Source organism: Ailuropoda melanoleuca, chromosome 2 (genome assembly GCF_002007445.2).
Source record: "Ailuropoda melanoleuca isolate Jingjing chromosome 2, ASM200744v2, whole genome shotgun sequence".
NCBI lineage: Eukaryota > Metazoa > Chordata > Mammalia > Carnivora > Ursidae > Ailuropoda > Ailuropoda melanoleuca.
The window spans coordinates 141,283,486-141,308,578 of NC_048219.1; the positions used below are offsets into that span (position 1 = coordinate 141,283,486).

The 25,093-nt window shown below is 40.1% G+C and overlaps 1 protein-coding gene across 6 annotated transcripts in view; it reads left to right on the plus strand.

Annotated features, from left to right (window-relative positions):
- RAPGEF4 (Rap guanine nucleotide exchange factor 4) overlaps positions 1-25,093 on the plus strand; it is a 285,737-nt gene that overhangs the window by 112,659 nt on the left and 147,985 nt on the right. The window contains exon 2 of one of the 6 annotated variants that reach the window (XM_019802962.2): positions 10,951-11,042. The exons of the other annotated variants lie outside the window; for them this stretch is intronic. Coding sequence (XP_019658521.1) covers positions 11,025-11,042 — 18 coding nt within the window. The 5' untranslated portion in view covers positions 10,951-11,024. The remainder of the gene's footprint in view (positions 1-10,950; positions 11,043-25,093) is intronic. 6 annotated transcript variants of the gene reach the window in all.

The following is a 25,093-nucleotide window of genomic DNA, read 5'->3' on the forward strand; positions in this document are numbered from 1 at the left end:
GCATTGATTGCTCGTCTGAATTGCATCTTTAAAGTTTTTGCCTCAAATCTCTGATTTCACAGTTTATTTTTACCAAATTAGATTATCATATTTCATTATCAAGACTGCAAATGGGTGGAACTCTCTCAGATATCTTACATTTTCCGTTAAAACAGTGCGTAAAGCGCCTGCTGATTGTTACTCTGAGGGAAATTCTCATGCTGGCTCCCCGAGAAGATGGCTTAAATAATGCATGGGTAAGAGTGAAGCAAGATGGAATTTATGGCCCAGACGCTGAGTTCGGGCTTTTGTTCAGAGGAAAGACTACGTAAGTGTGAGCATATAACATACTCCCAGGCTCCAAGGGAAGGGCGTAACTGAATGAAATTAGTGGCCACATGGTGCTGTCCACATGTTATTCAAAACAAGCCTTAAAACAGTCCACTGAGCCTAAAGTGTGGTTTGAGGAGGGGGTAGGGGAAACTGGAAGTGTCAGCGCCAAACAGAATCCCCTGACTGAAAATTCCATGGGACAGACTCAGGAAGTGAGTGTTCTGTAGGGGGCAGGGTGGCCCTAGAGAGAATGGATGTGTGACTGATGAAAAGCAGCATGGCAGTCTTGTTAGGAAAGAATAAACCTTGACCAAACTGCAGCATTCTATATATTATGTCTTCCATCTTGTCCTAATTAGAGGAATATGTCTGCTGAATCCTAATCTCTTTAATTGTTGATAGAGCAGGCATGCGATTTGCTATAAATACACATGAGCATTCATTTCTGAAATAATGGCTGTTGCCAAATATATTAGACCGACAGGAGTGCTGGACTAGGGAAGGCTGTGCTGAATAGTTGAGTTTTGGAGGTAATGGACCAGTTGAGAATCATTGCACAGCTGGGCCAGCAGCTGCACCCAGTGCTCTGTCAAGTTTGGCCTCCAATTTCCTTGAACTTGTCCTTGTTTGCCAAAATGATGAACATAGCAAGAGCTCGTTTCAAATGAGCCTGCCGCAAGCAAAAAAGACCCTTTCCAAGGAGTCTTTGTCAAGGTATGTAGTCAACAGTAGCAGTGGCCAAATGAGGTATTGATTAGGGAATGGGAAGTTTGAATAGTCATAAAAATAAAAACCAAAGGCAAAGTGGTAGAACAAGGTAAGCTGGCAAAAGACCAGAGTACATTAAAAGGCTGCTGTGGTTCATCACTGTCCTAACTAAAGGACATACGGAAAAATCCCATAATAATATCCAGCAATAATTATCTTGTAGTTAGGAAAAAATAAATAGGCCCGTGGGTTGGAAGGCAGCCCAGTAATCTCAACGCCTTTTTTCCTAACATTGTATTGTTCTGATATTCCTTGGGACCAGGTCAAGAGGAAGTGTCATAGAGAGCATTTTATATTAAGAAGCATCCAGTGACTAAACAATGTGATTAGTGGCAAGCCAAAATAAAAGTTGCAAGGACTCTCCTTTCATTTCTTGGTCCTGGCTTGAGCAAGTATTTATTTAGCACGTGCTATGTATCCAGCATGTTCTAGATACATACTCTAACCAAGTAGATTATAAAGTCTTTGAGAGCAGACTAGTGGATTATACTTCTCTTGAATAAATCCCATTTCTTGAAAACCATTGCCTTGATATGGTAATAATTGCAAGTCTGTCTACTTTCTTGATTTTGAAGAGATTAAATATCAAATCTTTGCCATGCAAATGGTTTATTTTCCTGCTCCAACAAAGACAATTCTCCTCTCTTCAGATTTGAGAGCTAGTGACTTAACACTTACAACATAGGTGATTTGGGACAAAATACTTAACCTCTGGGAGAGTCTGTTTCCTCGTATGTGAAATGAAGAAAGTAACACTCATCATGCAGGACTGTGAGAAGGAGAGGTGCCTAGTGCAGAGGCGGTGCTCTTCTCCTTCATGGAGTATAAGCAGGATAAGTCATGGTATGGACTCAACTGCCTGCTGGGCATGGAGGTGGGCATGGGGAGAGAATGAGGAGGTAGCAGGAAAGCTCGCTAGGAGTCTGTAACAGAACCTTTGATGAGAATATGACCTGAGTCAGGATGGTGCCGGTGGAAACACACAGAAAAGGATGAATCTGAAATATGTTTTAAAGGGAAAATTGACAGAATGTGGCGGCTGATTTTATTAAAGTAAGGTGAAGAAGAATATTATAAAGAAGAAATAACCATAGTGTTGAGGGAAAAGATTATGGGTTTTTGATAATGGCAAGGTCAGGTGTGTGTTTGTGTGTGTGTGTTGGCAGGGGGGGGTTGTTTGTTCTCCAAACCCCCAAAAAGCTGAAACAATGCAGTTCTTCGGGGACTTATAAACCAAGAAAAGATAAGAAGAGAGAAGAGGAAATTGGAGTGCCTAGTTAACTTATGTAAGGGGAAGGAAAAAAATCAATATTAACCAATAATATAGGACTATTGCTGACAATAGAGTGAGAATTCAAAGGAATTGCTTAAAATGGCAAATCTATGTTTGGAGTTTTTCCCAGACAAGACCCACAATCATCAAATAATAAGGCTCTTCTGCAATCTTGGAACTTATTTAAGTTTTCCTGAGTTAAAAAAAAAAATGCCACCGAGAGGATACAAATAGTGTCAGGGTTGGGAAGAAAAAGAGCATGAGGAATGGGAATTCTCAAAATAGCTTGGTTCTAAAGAGGAGATGGAAGCCAAAAGATAGCTGGTTGACCTTTCAGAACTTAACCGTTCATTATGACTTGTCAGAAAGTTTGACAACTGTTATTCCTTAAATAATCTATTGTGATTTTTCAGGAAATTCAAGCAGGAATCAAAACTATGCCAAACCAAATGGTTGTGTACTGGCAAATAGGTTGTGGTCCAAATGCTCGTTTGCAAATCCTTTATCGGAACAATGTTGTAAACATCCTTGAGTTACTTTTCAGAAGTCTACACAACTCATCCTATAGTAGAAGTCATGTACATTTGCAATAAAAAATTGATAGCAAAGAGACTTTATGTTAATAATTAAAACACAAGCAATACCATAAGAATGGAAAATGTTTTGGATGCCAGTATTTAGAGAAGTGCAGCTTAATTACAAGGTGGTATGGATGTGGCTATTTTAAAATTTATGTCCACTTTCACTGACTTTAAGAGACTTTGATTTATTTAATTTCGAAATGTAGGGATTTCCTTGTCCTTGTTTCATGAATTTTACCTTTAATAATACCTGTCATGACCAGAATTGTTTTCACCCACTGAAAAAAGAAAGGGAATGAGGATGAGATCAAAAGGGGGAGAAGGAAAGAAGGATGTACCTAAGGTAGGTGGGACAAAAGTTAAAAGAAAGAGGAGAAAGAGCAGGTTTGAAGAATGGGTGAGAAAGGTATTGCATGAAGGGAAATTAAGGGAGTTCTGACATTGAGAAGAAGAGTGTGTGAGAATGCACATGTCGCTCTTAAGGAGTAAAAAATAAAGGAGACCATTGGGCCTAATAGCTTGTTGGATCAGCCACCGGGGGGTGCTTAAGACTCAGAAGTACTTTCTTGAGTAGGCGATGTTGTTCATGTGACTAGTAGACCTGAAGATAGGAACTTTTTGTCCCCTTAAGGTTCCCCTTTTAACCCCTCTTCTTGTCGATGCCTTCCCTATTTGGTGTGAATACTATGGCCTATCGTTTGAACCACCCTCTTACCAATATTTTCAGTTTTTCCAGTCATCCATTCAATAGAGATGTATTGAGTGATTCCTATTTGTCAGGCATTATAGTATTAGGTCCTTAGAAATGAACAAAACAGATCTGTGCCAGCCCTTGGTGACTACCAGGCCAAATAAATACCATCCCTAGCCAATGCAGTTGTGTGCTTTCTCCTGCTACAACCAGACTGCCAAGCACTGTTTGAGAAAATCATACCACTGTCCAGATTGATGATGTGATGAATTTATGACCTCCAATCTCAATTGGACCCCTTAGTATAGCTCAGTGATCCTTATATGTTTTCCTAATATATTACTGACATTCTCTCCAATACCTCTTTGAAGACTTTTCACATCAGTAGATAGCCTCACATCTCAGCATGCAGGATTTCAACTTCCTGCCACCATATCGATTATCTGCATACCCCAAACGAAACCAATTGCCTTGAGGACCGTTCAGCACGGTGAAAGTCAAATCTGACTCCAGAAAGCCTTGGAAGACAATGGAGGTCTTTGCTGAAAGTTTCTTGAAGAGTCAACCAAGACCAAAAGGGGAACTAATCCCTGAACACATAGCCAGATTTCCTAAAAATTGTTTTTATACGTCTTTTTCTCCGAAGTCTGGCTCCTCATGGCAGCTATCAGTTTATAGATGGTCCCTGACTTAGGGTGGTTCGACTTAACGATTCTGTGACTTTACAATGATGTGGAAGCAATATGCATTCAGTAGAAACCAAACATTGAATTTTGATTGTTTCCCAGGCTAAGGATATGTGGTACCACACTCTTGTGATGCTGGGCTCCCAGTTGCCATGTGATCACAAGGGTAAATAACCAATACACTTACAAGCATTCTGTATTTCACTTTCAGTACAGTAGTCAATAAATTATTATAAGATGTTCAACACTTTATTACAAGGTAGGTTTTGTGGTAGATGATGTTGCCCAACTGTAAGCTAATGTAAGTGTTCTGAGCATGTTTAAGGTAGGCTCAGCTAAGCTATGATGTTTGGTACCTTAGGTGTGTTAAATGCATTTTTGACTTATGGTATTTTCAACTTCCAGTGGGTTTATTAAGATGTGACCCTATCATAAGCCAAGAAAGATATATATATCCTTGTTTTCTGTCCTCCTCCTCTGACTCCTCCCCTGCCCTCACATTAATTCACCTCATCTTACTCCTGTCTGTCTGATCTCATTAGAACAGACTAGTCTATCTTGGTGTCTGCCATTTTCCTCCCACCCCTAACCTCAGTCAGCACAAGTCCTAAATAGTTCAGCAAGCAAAGTATCCTTTTTCTGAGTGAGAACAAGGCATTGCAAATATCGGTGACTTATTACATACATATGTTTAATTGTCCATTTGCGTTCATGTGTTCCACCTTTCCCCAGGTTAAAATAGAAGAGGTTTTCCCTCTTCTGATTTGTCCACCTGTGTTCTGCACCTCATTCACCTCCATATTTTTGGGGTGCTTGCTTTATGCATGCTTTGCTCTATTTCCTGTACCTTTCACCTTTTCATCTCTACTAGATCCTTCTCATCAGTGTGTCCAGGGATGCTAGCTGCTCCGATCTTAAAAAAAATAAGACACAACAAAACCTTCATCTTCCTTACATACTCTTTCATCTCTTCTCCCAACTTTTTCTCCCCTTTTATAGCTAAACTTCTCAAAGGGTTTGTCTACATTTGTTGGGTTTTTCCTTCCCAAACACTTCTCAACCCACTATGATTTAAATTCTACTCCAGCCACTTCATGAAAGCCCCTCTAGCTAAAGGCATCCACTGCCTGTTTATTCTGAACGTGAAGCAAATTCTCAGTCCTTAATCTTTCTACAGCATTTGACACTGTAGATCACCATTTTCTCTGAAATATTGTTTTCCTGTAGCTTCTCTGTGCTTTCCTGTGTCTTGATCTCTGTGGGTTTATCTTTCTTTACATGATATTAAAATATAGATGATATTCAGGGGCATTGTTCTTTTCTGACTTTGGGAAAAATAGGGTGGGAGTTCCATCCATTCCTAAACCTTCTGTTAATATTTATATGCCATCGACTTCTGTGCTTGGATCACCAGCCTCAAGAAGCAAGATACAGATTTCTGCTTGGAGATCTCCTTCAAACTAGGGATTTGACCCCAGAATGGGGCTTTCAAGAGGTAGGCCTCTTTTTCTGACCCACAGCAATAATTTGCTAAATGACTCTTCTCTCCCAAAACACTTCCATCAAAGACACCCCACCACCATTATTTATTCTGTTACAATGGTCTCCTTTGGGGCTGAAACACTAACTCTGAAATCTTCTTACATTCTTTCTTACTCTATTATTTATAGATAAACTTGATGGAATTTGTCCCTTTAATTAAACCAAAGTTTTGGAACTCAAAAGCCTTTTTTGTCCCCAAACTGTTATTAAAATAAAAAGTGCTTTGACTTTCTATGGTTTGAGTTAAAAAAAAAAATCTACGTAGACACTCAGTTGGCTTCTTTGTTTCCTTCAGGTCTTTTTGTGTCCATGAGGTAATTGAGTGATCTTTAAACAATGCAAGGGGTCAGCAGGGCAGAATGTCAGAAGAGCAATGAGACACAAATTCTTTAATATTTTAACCTACACTTGAAAGCAGAAGGTAAATGAGTTGGTTTTACTTATGGTCTGAGTCGTCATCCAAGAGAAAAGACTTTTGAGCCTAAACATGAAGGTCCGTGAAAGTACCCTTTTGCTTATCTAAACAGATTCCTCATCATCTGAAATTGTACCTATATCAATTTATAGCCAGAAATGATTGGAAGATCCTAATTTTCCGTACTTTGTGAGTAAAATGGGTTTACAAGTGAGAATGGGACTATGTGTTGGGTCTTTATAATAAATAGTGGTGAAAGAGAGAACTAAATCTGCTGGCCTAGCCCAGCTTCACCCTGATCACATGGGTACAGACTAAAGTTCATCCGGGCCAATCTACAAAGGCAAGGGGGTAAACATTTAAGAAATTATTTTGAACCTTTGAGCTTTAACTACATTTTGGAAAGGTTTCATGGGACATGGAAGAAGTCTAACTTAGGACAGAAAAATAAATTTTTACACTGCTTATTTAACCTTTAAAGTTATTTTGTTGAAGAATATAGAATAAATTTGAAATTTCATGAGAAAAAGAAAGTGGAATACCTTTCATAAATTCACACCACGTCATACCTAAATTAATCCAAATTTTAACTGTTAATCAGTGACTGAGAAACTGAAGAAGGTGGGACATGCTTCAGTTGTTGGGCTCTTATCATCCAGGCATGCGATTGCAATTTGAACAGATTGGAATCAAATGAACAGATTATTGGACCACCTAACAAAACAGGCATCCCAGTAATCAATATCTGAAATAATAAAAGCATGAATTAAATCTTTTTTGATCAATATTAGTCACACAACTCATATCCTTAATGATAATGCTTAACTGGAAGAAAGACCTCTGCTTCAAGGTTCATTTGTAATCCTCACAGAACTCTAAATTTGTTTTGACATCCCAGTGCTTCTGGAAAATATGAGTCCTGTATTTCATTTTGTGGAATTAGAGCAGACTGCATTATAACATGCTCTTACATAACACAGACCATCTCTACTTTTTCATTCTAAGTTTTAAAAAGAGAGATGTGGAGGGGTGCCTGGGTGGCTCAGTCAGTTAAACCTTCAACTCTTGGTTTCAGATCAGGTCATGATCTCATGGGTGGTGAGATTGAGCCCTGCATCGAGCCCCACATCAATCTCTGCACTCAGCAGGAAGCCTGCTTGATGATTCTCTCCCTCTGCCCTAGCCCCCCACCCCCACCCTGGTCTCTCCGTAAAATAAATAAATAAATCTTTAAAAATACAAAATAAACAAAAAACAAAAGGAAAAATGTAGGGTTGCAGGCAGAGCAGAAGGAGCCTTGGAGTGGGGGGAGGGAAAGAGCCATGTGTATATTTCTCTCCGGTTCATTGTGCTCTTACCTTCTTTAAAGGTATGCCTTTTGCACAGAGATCCAGACGTTGCAGGCAGTTATTTGTCTAAAACTGACCCTCCCTGTTAATTTAGAGGACAGAATTATAGTTCAGCTTCACCATAACCAAGCTTCACCATAAGGAAGAACTAAGAGTTCTATAGTTTTTCCTAATCTGAAAGGAGAACGTAGGAAGAGCTTTGAACTCTTTAAGAGAAACAAAAAACAAACAAAAAACTAAACTAAACTAAATTCTAAAATTCAGAATTGGAACAAATAGAAGTTTCTATTAAGTCACATTTGGAGCACTGCAGAAAGGAAGGTCTGTGGATGTGGTCTTCCCAAAATACTAGTGTCAGGGCAAATCTGTCGGCATCCTCAGCTCGTTCTGCAGTGGAGTGGCACGCAGAGCTACAAAGACAGGCAACTCGTCTTCACCACCTACTGTTTCCAGCAAAATTCAGCAAGGTTGCAAAATGAGTCCCATGGTATTCAGCCATTCTAGGCCTCTGGTAAGGATGGTAGTTCTTCCAGAAACCTGAACAATGCTGCAGTCATTCATGTAGGTCATTTTGCCATTAGAACTAACTGATCTTCCACAGGAGTTTCTGCTGTTTTTTCAGAAATCAGAGGGCAGAATCGGAGAACCATTTTGACAAATCCATACAACAGCAGAGATCTGGTCCTAAGTTGGAATAAGACAGAGGCTACCTTTCACTGCCCCTGATCAACTGTAGTTCCCAGCATCAAACTAAGATTTTTTATTTATTTTGTCATTTTTGAGACATAACAAACACTGCATTCCCCAGCTAATAGTACTAGCCAACTAATTTTTTTTTTCAGGGAGAAGTTATAGAAAAATATTTGTTCTTTGAGATGTTCGTCAGTCTTGGAGGAGCTGGCTTAGAGGGACTGACACTTTACCCCATGTCCCTTTTGGTTAATCATGTGCTTGTTTCCATTCATGCATTGACTCCTGTTGTTTACTAGGCATTATTCTAGGCACAATCTTTAGAGCAGTGAGCAAGAAGATTTATGATGATGGTAAAATGTTCACTCAAGAAAGCCTCTTTAAAAGGCACTTTTAGGGGGCGCCTGGGTAGTGCAGTCGTTAAGCGTCTGTCTTTGGCTCAGGGCGTGATCCCAGCATTCTGGGATCGAGTCCCACATCAGGATACTCCACTGGGAGCTTGCTTCTTCCTCTCCCACTCCCCTGCTGTGTTCCCTCTCTCGCTGGCTGTCTCTCTGTCACGTAAAAAAAAAAAAACAACTTTAAAAAAAATAAAATAAAATAAAAGGCACTTTTATTAGCACAAGAGCTCGGTATCCTCACTTTTTATTGTCCCTAGCTCATGTAGAAAAGGAAAATTTTCTTTGTCTAAGTCACATGAGGTTTGGGGTCCTTTGTTTATAAAATCCCAGGAATGCCTCTTCAACTTGAGGCTACGCAAGGACATTTAAGTGACACAACCCAAGTCTCGTCTTTGCAACTCAGTCTTCAATGTGAACAACAGTTGAGAATGTTTAAAGTAGCCCACATGAAGAAGTAGAGCTCTTCAGATAATTTTTTCTAGAAGCATCTACTTTTGACCCAACTGAACGTCATGACTCCTAAGTTTTTGCACACTCTAGAAAGGCTTGACTTCCTGCAAAGTGTTTGCCAGAAGATGAAAAGTAGCACAAAGAAAAACACCCAGTCAGGGGCCTGCATCTTGTAGGAGCTTAGAAAGTGTTGTGGTACAGAATCTGAAGCCAACCAAAATCTTAATCAGATGCCAAAGGTGAGGTTAAAAAGCAAAACTGGCTTTGTTCCCCTCTAAGTGAGTCTCTAGAATGATTCATTTCTTTTTCTGTAAAACATGAATACTAATCCTCACCTCATGGGATTTTTAGGGGGCAAATAAGACAACATGGAAAACCTCTTCATAAACAGATAGATTCTATTCAAATAGAAAGTTTACTATGGAAAAAAAAATCCCAAGCCTGAGACCTTGATAAATTCTTATGTTTTGTGTCTTGTTGAGCAGCAACAAGTTAAAAAGCAAACAACTAATATGTACTATTATGAGCCTTTCCAATGAAAATATTGAAAATCTTTTCGTTGGAAGTTCTTTCCTTATGGGAAATTCTATACCTATATGTTTTGAGGAAAATAGTAGGAAACAAAGGAAGTCCAACATCTTGAACAGAGTTAACACAAGATTTTATGGATCGAAAATCACAGAAAATTGATTTCTGATACTTGGATATCTTCACCCATGTTGCTGTATAGAGTATATGGGGCTAGGGAGTATATTCAGAACAACTTGATTCAATCTTCAGGTTGTCAGCCCAGTCGCTAGGCCATTTGGCCCCTCATTGCATTTGGTGATTTTTATTAAGTTGAACCATACAAAATTCCAGATATTCAACAACCTTGGGCCTACAAAAATGACAATTTCATTTGTTCAGCCTAATATCATTACATTTCAGCTACTGAATGGGGATTCCTTTGTGTATCTGTTCGGTCTGATACAGACATCTAGGGGGCAGGGATTATGTCCAACGTCTAAACTGAAGTCTGGACATATCAGCTCAGACAATGTAAAATATGAAAAGAATGCATAAAAGTTCTTTTCATGTGAGCTGCTGGTACCATTTCTGGCACCCTTCATGGAGACAATGTAATGGAAATCATAGGTGCTTAATCGCTGGGGATGCCCTTAAGATGAGCTCCTCACTCCCACGGAATGTTCAGCTCAAACTAGGAGCCATCCAGGCAGCTCTGGTACCCTGGATGTGCTGCACCAGCCCAGAGTCCCCTCCTCCTTCCCATGCCCACCTCTATCCCTCCTGACCTCACTGTGCCGTCTCTGTTGCTTTTGCCTACAGCTTACCCAATTAAAAGGACCTGGGGTAACTGCTGCACTGCTTTTTAAGCCTTTTTATGGTATCCTATAGAATGGCAACCCATAGTAGGAATGCATTTTGCGTCATTACCCTGTACACTACACTGTATTACAAATGTATGTTGCTGATGTATCTATATCTATATCTTGTACATATGTTACCGAGCCAGTTCCCAGTTTTGAGAAGCTGTCCAGTGTGTCTTTTTTGAAATGAGGGTCCAATTAAACTTGTGGAGACTTTAAAGCTTCATGGGAGAGAGAAAAAAAAAATGCCAGCTCAGTCTTTAAGCTTTTTATCCCCCTTAAGCAGCTGTGGTCTGTATCGGTTTATGTCAGGATTTGTTTTCCTATTCCTGTTTTTGAGAGGCCACAGCCTTGCAGATGAGCCCTAAGATGGGGCTGTGGCTGCAGTAACAAAGTTCTGAAACCCATATAATTAATTCTAGATGGCAGTGGCTCATTTCAATTGCTGTGGAATGTTTTAGAATGACCAGGAATATCACCAGCAATCTGCTTCTATATGCATGGATATAAGCAGGTGAGTTATTTATCTTTATGCCTGTTTCTTATTCCTAAAATGACTTTATGATTTTATCCTATCTATAAGTTGAGATTTAAGTTCGTAAAAATCCTATGTAAAGCTATCTAACTGAAAACTAAGGATTATGCTATTTGGATGAGCGGCTTGGGAATATTTAGGTTTTGATCCAAACCTTTGAAATGTTTTGAAAAGAGCCGTAGCACCATTAGGTCAGTTTAAAAATTTGGTATAAAACTTGTATATTTATTTTATTAGAATTAAGGCAAATAAACAGCACTCGCCTACCAGGGTTCAGATAACTTACTTAAATGTAGCTTGGCCAGTGGCCCACTGCTTTCGATTTGCAGAAAGTCACATATATTTTCAAGGCGGGGTGGGGGGGGAGAGACACTTTCTTCTCCCTATATGGCTCCATATTATCAAACTAGGCGATCATATCTGAAACCCTGCTAATTTGCAAGAATGAGAGACATGAATAAGACTTTTCCTATTTGGGTGACTCCAGAATGGATTCGGAATGTTGCTTAAAAGGGAAACTTGTGAATTCGCTTGCCTTCCATTTGTCCTGATTTTTGAGGTGTAGAGGGTCTCGGCAGACTGTTTTGATGGGTATTGGCATGCTGTCTGCTGGTGAGAGAGCTGACTCAAGTGAAATGTGGCAATCATAGGAAATTTCTTTTTAAGAACTTGGAGAAATGCCTCACAGAGTTCAGGGTTAGAAGGAGTGTAGTGGAGGGCAAGGCACAAAATCTAGATGATTTATCTCAGCTTCTGACCCATTTTATATCCTTGAGCAAATCACTTAACTCTTCTGTGCTTGGGCTTTCACTTGTAAAATAGAAATAAGGTCCCGGTTTCCTAGACCTCATTTGAAGGGATATTATACATTTTGACAAAAGGAGGAAACCAATTGCTTTTGGCACCAAAGGAAATTCTAAAGGGGGATTGCAACAGTATTTTGAGATGATACCCTTAGTGAGATAAGCAAATGACCATCTAAGGCAAATATATATTAAAACTAAGGTAAGTCCTTCAGATCCAAAAAACATTCATTGGGAAGTTACTATATTCCACACACTTTCCCATTTACTCTTCCGTAGTTGTTTAATCCTCCCAGCAGTGCTGGGTGGCAGTTGGTTACTGTCCTATTCATGGTTTTATGAATTAAGAAACAGGCTTAGAGAAGTCAACCAACCTGTTTGAGCCACGCAGCATGAAGTAGCAGAGCGCAGGAGCGAGCCTTCTGGGGCCGGGTCCGTCTTGTGGTGTACCACCTGCCTTTGAGGTGACATTGAACGACAGCAGAACTAAAATAAAATAAGTCTAAAATTCAGTTCTGAGAAAATGGGTAATTAAAATACCTGTTTTTAGTTTCTAAATTGTATCTCGGTTTCCACATTTTTGTCCATCTCTCCTAGAGTCAACTATTTCTCTTTAAAGTGTAATCAGATTGTTTCACCTTTATTGTTTCTACCAAATACATTTGTTAATTGCTAATGATTTTGACTGGTACTTATTTTTTTATTTTTTTTTTTTTTAAAGATTTTATTTATTTATTTGACAGAGATAGAGACAGCTAGCGAGAGAGGGAACACAAGCAGGGGGAGTGGGAGAGGAAGAAGCAGGCTCATGGCGGAAGAGCCTGACATGGGGCTCGATCCCAGAACGCCGGGATCACGCCCTGAGCTGAAGGCAGACGCTTAACCGCTCTGCCACCCAGGCGCCCCTGAACTGGTACTTTTAGCCCCTGTCAATAAAACTCTTCAGAGACATGTATGTGCAATACTTTAATTCTTTTTAAAAATATATGTCTGATCGGCTTCTGATGAGTAATCTTAGCAGTACTGTTATGCCTGTCTTCATAATTTACAACTTTTAGGTTAAAGAACTTTTTAAGCCAACTGGATGGACTGCCAGTTGCCAAGCCCTGGTTGTATATTTTTATGATGTATGACTTAATACTTCTGGGGGTTCTGTTGCAATTATACTGTCCTGCACAAGCATGTAAAATCTGTTGTTTCACCAAATGTGCCCTTCCTTTGCCATGAGTTAGATATCATGTTTTTGAAATCTTGTCCAGGGGGTTGAAAAGCCAAGCAAATGCTTGCTTTTCTTTCCAGTTTCCCAAGCAGCAGTGGTGTTGCAAACCCCATCTCACTTAGGCTCTCTTTGTCTATGAACAGTTCAGACTGACTGGAACACATTTATTGAATGCCCATTACTTGGGTGCATTAGTCAAATGCAATTGATTGTTATAATACACCACCAGCTCAGGGGAGGTAATGGGGCTCTTTAATTGAAGATGCTACTTTAGAGGACAGAGTGTAAATCATTGAACACAAAATCCAATTATTTTTTTCACAGTAAATACGATGTGTCTATGATTGCATCCTCAGTACAGCCAGACAAAAAAGGAATGGCTGATATTCAAGACTAGGCATTAGGAGATTCCTAAGAACCTTTTCTAAAATTCATTGTATTTTCATCTTGTCTTGAAATATTCTCATGTTTCCTACTGAAACCTTGGTTCAGAGGGATGCTACTATGTATATGCATACATGAACATTTAAGATTACAATTAAAATATAAGATAATTTATTAGAGAATACTTTGGAAGCCAAGACATCACAACCATCTTCCATTCATTACAACCTTGGCATAGTCTTGGGATCATATTTTTAGAAAATATCAGAGCACCTCCACATCTTTCCTCCTTGTCCCTTCAGCTGCTACCTTTCTTTCCTAATCCACCAATTACACAGAATCATTTAGCACAAACTAAAGATATGTACAAGTGCAGCAATTTAAATAAAGATTTCCTTGCTGCCACTGAGTTCAAAGAAAAGAGTTTAGGGGTGTCTGGATGGCTCAGTCAGTTAAGTGTCTGCCTTTGGCTCAGGTCATGATCCCAGGGTCCTGGGATCAAGCCCCGCATCAGGCTCCCTGCTCAGCAGTCTGCTTCTCCTTCTCTCTCTCCCTCTCCTCCTCTCCACTGCTGTTCTGTCTCTCTCTCTCTCTCTCAAATAAATAAATAAATAAATAAAATCTTAGGAAAAAAATAGAAAAGGAAGAAAAGAGTTTAAAGTCCAGTCCCAGACCTGAAAGACAATCCACTCCCTACTCCCAGCCAAATCTTGTTTCCACCCTTCTTTTTATACCTTGTGGGCTGTGGCACCAACTAGATCCAACCCCTCCCACACTCAGGACTGACCTCTCAGAATAAAGACCTCTCCCTTCTGCCCTTGCTGCCTGCAGTGGAAAACACCCAGCCAAAGGCTGGTCTGAAGCTCTTCCTTAACTGCTCTTAAGACCTTGGAGAGCATTAGGTATGAGGGACTGTCTCTCTTGGGAGAGCAGTGGATCTCCTAACTATTGAAAAGATAGTGCTGTGTGATTCCAAACATACTAAAAGCCTGCAATGTGAATAGATCCTCATTACTTTTTGTTCTCTTGCTCTAAGACGATTCCTAAGAATAGAGGGAAATAGACTAAGAAACCTTGTCTGTGACCCCTCCGTGACTCAGCCAGCATTACAAATTGGCTGTGGGAGTTGGGTTTTGAATCTGTTAGAACAAATTACTGAAGTTGGTGTTCTTTGCATTAGAATCTGCACTTCCCATGAATTAATTCTGCACCCACTTTATGTGAAAAACAAAGCATAAAGTTAGAGAGGCGGCAACACATAGCACTAGATGGAGAGGTGTTGACGCTGGGGCTCATTTTCCTCTATCACTTTTGTCTAGGTCCCTCCTTCCCAGTCTCCCTCACCATTTTCTTTTCTCTTTGTCCTGCTCACCTGCAAAGTGATGATGAATGGTTGCTGATGTGCCCATTCACGTTCTCATCTCTCCCTTCCCTCCAAACATTCTCATGCCCATGTGAGGCTGGATCCAAAAGGGCTCTGTGTGTGCCAGCTGCAGGACACCTACTTCTAATTTGTTCATTTCCAGGAAGGACTAATACCACAGCTGGGGTACATGGCGACTTTCCATCTTTTAACTTTTTTACAATGAGAATGTATTACTTGTGAAATTCATTAAACATATATAAAAATAGGAAAGTTGCAACTAAGTTTTCTGGGAAGAGCACACTGAATTGCTTCCCAAAGAGACTGTTCAGGAAACCAAAGGTGGGCGTAATGGAAGTTTTTCTTTTTTTATTTTGGTAGTGGTTGGTCTATTTATGTGATGAATCAGGAGAGGTTTTTTTCCATACTTTTCGGGAAACATACCTGCTTAGGCTGCAGATGAGGCAGGAATTGTACACAGCTGGCCAAGACAGCCATGTACCTGCAGATTGAAGAGAGTGGGGGAATCTCATGCCCACTTGCTGACTGGCATCAGAGAGCCCATCATTAAAGATGGGTAAACGTAACGTGTTACTCAGGTCCTACTGTCCACATCCCTTCCCTGCTGCCTCCAGAGCTTTGGTGGACTTAGAGCTCAGGGTAGCTTAGGGAGCTCAGGGGTCAGGGCTATTCTTAGTTTCATGAGAGCGTGTGCTCTATAAAAACCGTTTCTCTAGGCTACGAACCACCAGGCATGGCCCTGCATCGTCCTCAACACCAGCCTTACCTTCCATAAATGCAGGTTTTACAGTAATTAATTGTTTTTGTGTCAGTCTTCCTTTTATCCTGTTAGCTCACTCAGGGCAGGAGTTGTGTTTTGTTCTTCTCTGTATCTCCAGCACAACACAGTGCCTGACAGTCGATGTACAAGAAATGACTGTTGAATCAATGATGGAGGGTCTGAACTTCAAACAGTTGCTTTATAAATGAGCTTTTGAGAACTGGAGTTTTCCTGTGGTTGGATAAAAGGGAAAGGCCTAGAAACACAACAGTTAAAAACTGGTACAGTTAAATTCAGATGGCTAATTTGTTCAGTGTTTTGGCTTTGGAACACACAGCCAATGTTCAAATCCCGGCACCTCTATTTCCTGGCTGATGACTTGACCTCCCTCTTCCTCAGTTCCCTCATCTGTAAAATCCAGATCCCAAAATTATCTACCTCCTGGTCTGGTTGTTAGGATTCAGTGAGACAATTAAAGCAAAGCTTTAACAGCAGGGCACAGAGACAAGTTTATTCGTTGTTCATTCTTAGCAATTGTTATTATCCAGAACCTTTAAGACATGAGTCATTCTAGTTGGTCAAGTTTTCTGAATACACCTTTAAAAACCAAAATGTTTCTTATCGAGCTAATTTTAAGATAGAGCTTTTAAAAATGGTTTCTCTTTCCTGAAACAATATAACGAACATCTTACTCTTTAATTCAGGAGCATTATCATAAGCAGCCATCATTGTCCTGCACCTGACACAGAAATACTGCCCCAGCATGTAGGCATGTGTACGGTTGACAGGCTTTCCAGCTTCTCTGCATTTTGCGCTCTTCTATCTGATCTTCCAGAATGGTCAGCTGTCAGTTCCTACTACTCTCAGTGGCTTGCTTTTAGTACCTTCTCTCACCTTTAGAATTTTCTTTTCTAGTGTGCTATACTCTTGGGAATCAGACAAGCAAGCATGGTTTAATTGTATATAAATAAAAGTGAGTTGATAATGCTCTCAGTGAGCTCTTTAATGAATAAAGTGGGTGATTTTTGCAGTTTCCATACTGGCTATCTCCTATTTGCCATCATTATTCCATATATTTATGACAGGTGAAGTCTTACCATACATGAAAGTTTTTGTTCTATTTTCTGTTCTACAGTTGTTGTTTTTTTAAAGATTTTATTTATTTATTTTAGAGAGAGAGAGAGAGAACAAATCTCAAGCAGGCTCCATGCTGAGCGTGGAATCCGACACGGAGCTTGATCCCACAACCCCAAGATCATGACCTGAGCCGAAATCAGAGTCGGACGCTTAACCGACTGAGCTACCCAGGTGCCCCAATTTTCTGTTCTACAGTTTAAACTGGAACTCAATATAATACTCATGGGCTGGGCTAGAGCTTTTAGCACATCTCCTAAATAGAAGCAGCCTGTGCTACTGGGTTTGAGTCCTACGTCAGCTGCTTGATTTCTTTAAGACTAACTCTCAGTTGTCAGTGGGGCTTAATGAGAGCACTTTCCCTTATGATAACGTGTACTTTGTTACTGTAAGGTGCTAAAATAGCATTAGTGATACTCCACCTTGTTTGCAGTTTTGTTTATCGTATTTCCATGGATCTGGAATGAGAGAGAACACTACACATGCCTCCTCAGAGAAATCCATCAGCATCTTTTAAATGAAGTACCTTCCTTTAAAACATGTAGTAAAACCATTGTGAAGCTCCTGTCTGATGGATGACGGAGGAAGGTTGGGGAATGGGTAATGAAAATGCCACCCTGTGGCGTTCAGTAACCAAGAAGAGGGGGAGAAATCCCTTTTTCTGATAGACTTTGCCTGTACAAGCTTTTGTACATACAGATGGGAAAGTGTTAAAATACCTATGTGGCATGTTTATGGATTTTAATCAGGAGCTGTTGATAATTAAATAGATCTAATAATTTTTTTCTAAATTTATATTAAGCTTCTCGAATTAAATTTATTAAGCTTATTTCTGGACTAACCTGTCCTGGTGTGCACAGTATGAAATGCTTAGAGATTATTTAGCTAATGTTCTCTTTCTCAATTTTGAATTTGTTTTGCTGACACATTTCTCTCTCTCTCTCTCTCTCTCTCTCTCTCTCATATTCACTTCCTAATCNAGAGATTATTTAGCTAATGTTCTCTTTCTCAATTTTGAATTTGTTTTGCTGACACATTTCTCTCTCTCTCTCTCTCTCATATTCACTCCCTAATCTCTTTAAATCTGTATGGATATCCACCTGAAATGAGTTCCTCTTTGCAGTCCTGTGTCCTCTAAGGCTAGCTAACCCTGTGGTTGCCTTCAGTGTGGACCCACTTTTGCCTTTATTATACAGTTAATGGGCCCCACTCAGGGCCTGTTTTACTCTGTTGTTTAATAGAGTACAGGAACTTTAAAGAGATGTTTAGGACTAAAATTCATGTATCTGAAAGACAAGGAGGCTTAATTTAAACCACAAAGAATTTCAAAATGTACTATGAGAAGCCACTGGAGGAGGAGAGGGGAGGCCGTGTGCTGTGAGGGAAGCATATGGAATTCAGAATCGCAAGGTCTGCACTTACATCTTGTCCTACAATTTATAACTGTGTGAGTCACTTAGCTCGGAGACTCAGTTTCTTCATTGGTGAATGTGGGGTTCGTATCTGTTCTATCTGTGTTGTAAGTTTGAGTAAAGTTTAAGTGAGCTGCAACACCATTGTTAGGAAGACATATGCTGGATCCAAGAATTCTGAAGTGCTGGCTCTTTGGAGCATTAGGCCATTTTCCTACTTTTTATTGCTTCAAGTCAAACAATTACACTTACCCATGTTATATCATTAAATTTTAATTTCTGATCATCCAACGATTGGACAGATGGAGAGGGGCAGGAAGGGAGATGACCGGGCACATGGTGAGACGTCAGGCCTAGGCTTGTTTTAAAGCAGTGAGTTTTATATGTATAAAAAAGAAGCTACCCCAGGTTCAAGGACCTTTCTGCTAAAAGGTCAAAACCATTCAAATCAGAGATGGAGGAAGACTCTTAAAAGAAAGATCAGCTTGTTGGTCAGACATGTGATAGAAGAAGGAAAAAGTTTTAAGAAAAAAGAAAAAATCTGCTGGGTAAATACCTGATGAAGTTTTTACCCAGATGTTCTCACTCTCTTAGAAGATGTCTTTGGAAAAGGTGGGTTTGGTTGGAAGCCTACTCCAGTTAGCAGTGTCTAAGGGAAGACCTTAACCACAGAATCGATGCACGCGTGGTTCTCAGGACCACAGAAAGCCCAACCCAAATCTAACTTCAGGCGGTGTAAAAATGAGATGCAAAATATGGTATGGAAGAAGGCCAGAGCATTCAGTCCTTCCTTAACTTGTATTTAGGGTAGTGAAAAGAACAAGCCATGTCTAAGAGTCAGTTTTGAGTGGAGAAGGGGAGTGATATATATCGTCAGTGAAATAATTGAATGCATGGTGTTGGGACAACCACTGGTACCAGACCAATTTTTGCCTTCATCGATTAGGCATCTTCTAGTAACTAAACTGCTACCACAGCAATTTTGTTACAACAGTGACCTGTGATCACAGTGTTTAAATTCTACTTTGCCCGTGTAACTCCACCCCAGGACCAGGGAGCCAGCAGTGAGCTGTTAAAATGTATAAGGCCGTTCCTTGCTGGGAGGCCAGTACGATAACAGTGTCTCCAAGTTGGAAGCCATGAAAATGGTTTGAAATATTTTACCTTCAGATACAAGACCTTAATCTCATGTTAACCTTGGACTGTAATTTGGATAACTAGCACTTGTATTCCCCTTTTGCAGTGGGGAGGTAGATTGGTTAGAAAACCTGTGTTTGCAGTCAGTAGATGGTGTTCATGCATTGGAACCTACATTCCTGTCTTGGATTAATGTTTGTCATGTCAATGCTGAGTTTGCCCAAAAGATATGCTTTTTCTTGAAGGAGCTCATCCAAGATCCCTCTTATTCTTGATGCCACTGTGTCAGGCAGCTCTTTCTTTCTTTCTTTCTTTCTTTCTTTCTTTCTTTCTTTCTTTCTTTCTTTCCTTCCTTCCTTCCTTCTTTCCTTTCTTTCTTTCTTCTTTCTTTCTTTCTTTCTTTCTTTCTTTCTTTCTTTCTTTCTTTCTTTCTTTCTTTCTTTCTTTCTTTCTTTCTATTGTATTTATTTATTTGAGAGACAGAGAACATGAGCCAGGGAGGAGAGGGAGAAACAGGCTCCCTGCTGAGCAAGGAGCCCAACGTGGGGCTCAATCCTAGGATCCCCGGATCATGACCTGAGCCAAAGGCAGACACTTAACTGACTGAGCCACACAGGCACCCCTAGGCAGCACTTTCTTATTCAAGCTTTACCTAGCTGCAGATCCAAAAACATTCCCCCTTACACAAAAAGTCTACATTTGCATTTGAACCTTTCCTGGTCCATTCCTACCATATTCCAGGAGCACTTTTTGAAAATATGGCAGGGCTGGAGTACAGCTGGTCCACACCTATAGGCCCTGAGAGTTTTTAAGGTCAAGGTCCACTTGGAATGGTCAGTGCGTTTGCTGTTTCATTTGTTAAGTATTTTGAATATGGTCCCTGTGATATGGCATTAGTTTTATCAGGTAAAATCTATATGCAACATACTTCAGCTTAGCAGACTTCCGTTTTTGATAAGAAGGAGGACATTTATTTAGGAAATTTTATGGAATTTGAAAATCATATGTATTTTTCTTGTTTTATCTCCTTTCTAGTGAAACTGACCAGTAATTTGTAGCAAACCCTGTTGTTGCCCAATTCCACAGACTTTGGCCTATTTACGAATTCATCTGCAGCAGCAGTGGTCTGTCCCTCTGCACTTGGGCATCGAGCTTCTGTGTCTCTCTACTTCTGTCTGGTGGTTTTCTTTGGTGCTGAGGGATCGTCACAGCCAATGAGCCAACTAAAAATTGCCAGAAATTGATGCCTGGCGGCAGGGATGGGGGGGGGCAACATTCAACAGATGAGGGGTGAGGGTGGGTGGATAAATGCCCCAGCTTCCTCATCCCTCCCCAAGACAACATTGAGGTGTGTTCTACTCTCTTCCTCGGTAGGTCCCCAGTGGGACAGAGCCCCAGTTACCTGAGGCAGTAATCCACTCATTAATACATCCATTATCCCCATTATTGTCTTTTCTCTCTTCCCTGCCTCACTTTCCTCACTTTCTTCCACGTGCTTCCTGAGATCACCTCCCAAATACACTCTGTGAACCCAAGACCTTGTCTCAGGGTCTGTTCTCAGTGGAAGCCAACATAAGATACAATTTTCCCAGCTATACTAGTTCCAGGTTGCAGCTTCTGGCTACCAACACCTCTAAATCTGTTAGATACGCAGATTGATCAAGTCCTGCCTGAGCTCCAAACCCTAAATGATTTTCTCTTGCCTCAGAATAGAATCCAAGATCGCTGCCGCAGCTTAGCACCCTTGAGTGGCCTGGCTGCTTCTGCACTCCAGCTGCATCTGAGACGTACTATGTAGAGTGTTTTCCAGATGCTTCCACCAGGAGATTCTCTTCATTTCTCATTCCCCACCACCCCTTTGTCTCTGCTTCCCTGCACTGCTGTTCCTTTGTCTGAGATGTTCTTTCCCACCGTCTGGCTTACCCACTCCTTCACACCCTCAGCTTCACAGGAACCTTTCCAGCCTAGTCCAGTCCCTCTAATGTGTCCCTAGACTGAGCCTCTCCTTCAAGAGCTTTGCATATTTGCAATGATGTGACTTATTTTCAATGGTATATTTAATGTCTTTCTTTCTCTAGACTAGGGATCTGCAAACGATTGCAGCTTTATTGAACACAACCATACCCATTTGTTTTCTTATTATCTATGGGTACTTTGGGGCTACAATCAGAGAATTGAATATTTGCAGCAGACCATATGGATCACCAAAATTCTCAAATATTTTCTATCTAGATCTTTACAAAAATGTTTCCTGACCCCTCCTCTAGACTATCAACTCTCAGGGTGAAGTCCCTTGCTTTTTTTTGTGACTTGGCACCCAAAACAGCCCCTGACAAAAAAACAGCCATAAATAAATATTTTCTTACTATGTGATTTGAAACAAATTTTCTGGGAATGTTGCCCTTTTTCCTTCCTTATTATTTTGCCCTTCTTCTGTGCATTTGTGACGGTGCTGTTCATAGCAGGTAAAACACTTCCAGACCTGTAGCCGATGATGTAATTCTATCTTATAGCTCTTTATCAGACAGAAGTCAGATTCCCACCTCCGCTGTAATGTTTAATCATTTTATAGGCAATGCTCTTACTAAAGAGGTACAGATTTTACTATCCTTTTTTTTTTTNTTTCTTTTTTTTTTTTTTTTTTTTTTGGCCAGGTGTTTCAAACCAAGTGGGACATGATGTGTACTACATAAAGTGTTTTCCAGATGCCTACTTGGTTAAAAAGAATCCCACTCCTATATTTTTTTTGGGAAAGCATGCCCTAGCTAGATTTAATTTTAGAATATCAGTGTATAATGAAGTAAAGAAAGATAATAGCTTTTATTTTAATGATATAGGGTGTGAAAATGTACGTTTCCTGCTGCTATTATCATTTTTCACATACAAATTTTATCGTCTCACTCTTTTACTTAAAAAAAAAGGTAATATTTCGCCAAGCAGTTCTGTGATTAATGTTGGAGGGGTGCATGTTATTAACCAGTGCACAGGAAAGGTATAGTGTTAAAACAGAGACACATAGAGCAGTTGGAGGAATTATAGAATTTTTAAAAAAGATTTTATGTATTTATTTGAAAGAGAGAGAGAGAGCATGAGCAGAGGGAGAGGAAGAGGGAGAAGCAGGCTCGCTGCTGAGTAGGGAGCCCGATGCGGCGCTCAATCCCAGGACCCCAGGATCATGACCTGAGCTGAAGGCAGACACTAACTGACTGAGCCACCAAAGTGCCCCTAGAATTTTTAACTGTAAAGTATTTAAGAATTATTTTTGGTCTCCTTTTCCCTGGTCCTGCCCTTACAGATGAAAAAAAAAAAAAAGAGGGGACTTGCCCAAGCCCACTCAGTGGCACCACCTCACAGAGATCCTTGGGGGGGGGGGTTGACTAGACACGGTGTGTTAATTGGAGAGTTAACTGCTTAGTAAAATTGTTAGTATTTATTTCCATGGTCAAAGAAGCAGGGAATTTGTTGGTGGGCAGGAAGTAGATCAGAGAGTTTTAGTATTAGCTCCATCTTTCATTGGCAGACAAATAAGTTGATTTTCTATCTCCCTCAGTTTTTATTTTTGGTAAATAAGGATGATTCTCACTCCTTGATATTGTTTCTACCTTTATCTTAAGTGTTGAACTCAGTTTTTAAACTTGCTTTGAATCCATCATGGCCCTTGCAATAGCAGCTTTAATGACCTGGCTTGCTACGACCAGCTTTAATATTTTTCTTCTCTTCTATGAAAGATTGAATTCCAAATGGAAAGCATCTTTTTTCAAGAGTTTCCCACATTTGTCTGAGTGATGGTGATTTCATGTTGCTAGAGCCAGTTACCTGCTGGATGCTTCATACTCTCCAACTGCCTAATGGGGGGAATTTGATCTGGCGAAGATCCCAGTCGTCCATCTTCCTGGGGCTGGTAACCACTTATGGGGTGATAAGGATGAACTTTAATCGACTTCCTAGACACCCCTTCACTAAGGGAAAGAAGAGGAAAGGATGAAAGGAAAGAGTGAGTGCTGACAAGCAATTTCAGAGATTGATGGTCAGTTTGGACCTAATTTTAAATACCAGTAAAATCATATTTATCATGTCAAACATCTATTTGAATGAGAACTCACAAACTAAAAATCTCTTTTTTAATATTTATAAAGTTACGTTTTAAGAATTGTGGTGCTCGTTTGTTTTTTTTTTTTTCCCTTACTACTTAGCGGAAGAGGTCACATGACACTGTCCACTTTAAAGTTAATGGGCTTTTAACATCTTTTGGGCATGTTTTATAATGAAAAAAAAATCCATTTTTGCTGGATTTCCATTGTTAAGGCTTTGGCAATAATACTTATGCGTGGTAATAATGTCAGTAGAGAGGTCTTGTTTGCTTACAAACAGATTTCAATTGTTGAGAGACCAAATTATGTCCTGTTGCTATAAACATGGGCAGTATTTGGTCTCTGTTCATCAAGCTACTTTGTAATTAGGATTGCATCCAAATAACAAGTGCCTCTTCTCCCATGGAGGTCATTTCAACTTGCAATTTTCACTGACGGAACAAGGTTTCATTAGAAGATATGTCTATGCACAGGGATGAGCTTAAATCAAAAATATATGTGTTTACATATATTCAGGCTAACCAGTGCATCTCTGATTGTGTCTGGCTTATTACTTTTTAGTGTTAGTCAGCAAGAACGTTTTTAAAATATGGATCAACATTTTGTAAAATTCAAGTCAAAGCCAATATTTAAACTTCTAGATAATAAATGAATTCTCTTAATAGCTTTTGTCAAGGAAAACTTACTGCAGTTTGCAAAACTGTTTAAGATTGTTCTGTATATCTGGAGTTCTATCCACTAGTTTTTTGGAGAATGCCCCAGGGTACTCTGGGTATTTCTCTGTAGCCCTAAATGAAAGAGGAATATATGCTTTAATATTTTACAGCTGTCAAGCTATAAAGCCACCAGGGCCAACTCCTGTAGGATTGAAAGCAAGCCTTGAACAACCATCACGATGGTAAACAGTGAACAGAGAACATGTAAGGCAGGAACTGAAAATAATTTAGAGGGTTTTTATTTTGGCAGCTGAGGTTCTGACGCCAAATCCCTGATTTTGTCCTAGGAAAGCTGGTGGTGACATTTGCAGTGGCTCTATTTAAGGAGAGGAAGTTTGATGACTGATAAGAACCAAGACTCAGAGTCAGGAATTGGATGACTGGCGACAGCCATTTCCACAGCTGTCCTTGGGGACCACTGGGAGACCTTTTGTTGCTTCTTCTGCCCTGTTTTAGGAAAGTAGATTTCTAGTCAGCCTGTCCTACAGGAGACTTTCAAAGCATTTCCTTCGCAATGAAGTTAGGCGATATATAATTGAATTTTACTTTGAAGCATAACCAATGGTTATGTTTTGAGGTATTTTTCCCCAATTTCTGCAAATAAAGAAAGCAGTGAAGGGGGTTTAGAATAGCATGTATTTAGAACTTCATTCATAAGACTTCCTCTTCTCAGGGCTGCCCTACCAGGGTACCGATTCCCTTCTCCATCTCCCCCACCCGACATGTCAGTTCACTGGATGCATGTGACAAAGCACATGGAAATCTGACATTCTGAGCGTCTTAAACCAAAAGAGACCACTTACCACGAGACAGTGCGAAGCAGGGAGTGCTCTGAGAATGTCTCCGCAAATCCTTCCTTGCTATGCTTTAGCCTGCAAGGGAACGATCTTGTCTCACATTTCCTATCCTTTTACTCAGGACCGGATACATAATTTGTCCAGCATGAAATGAAAACGTTGTTTAAAAATTATTAAGAATTCTGAGCCGATA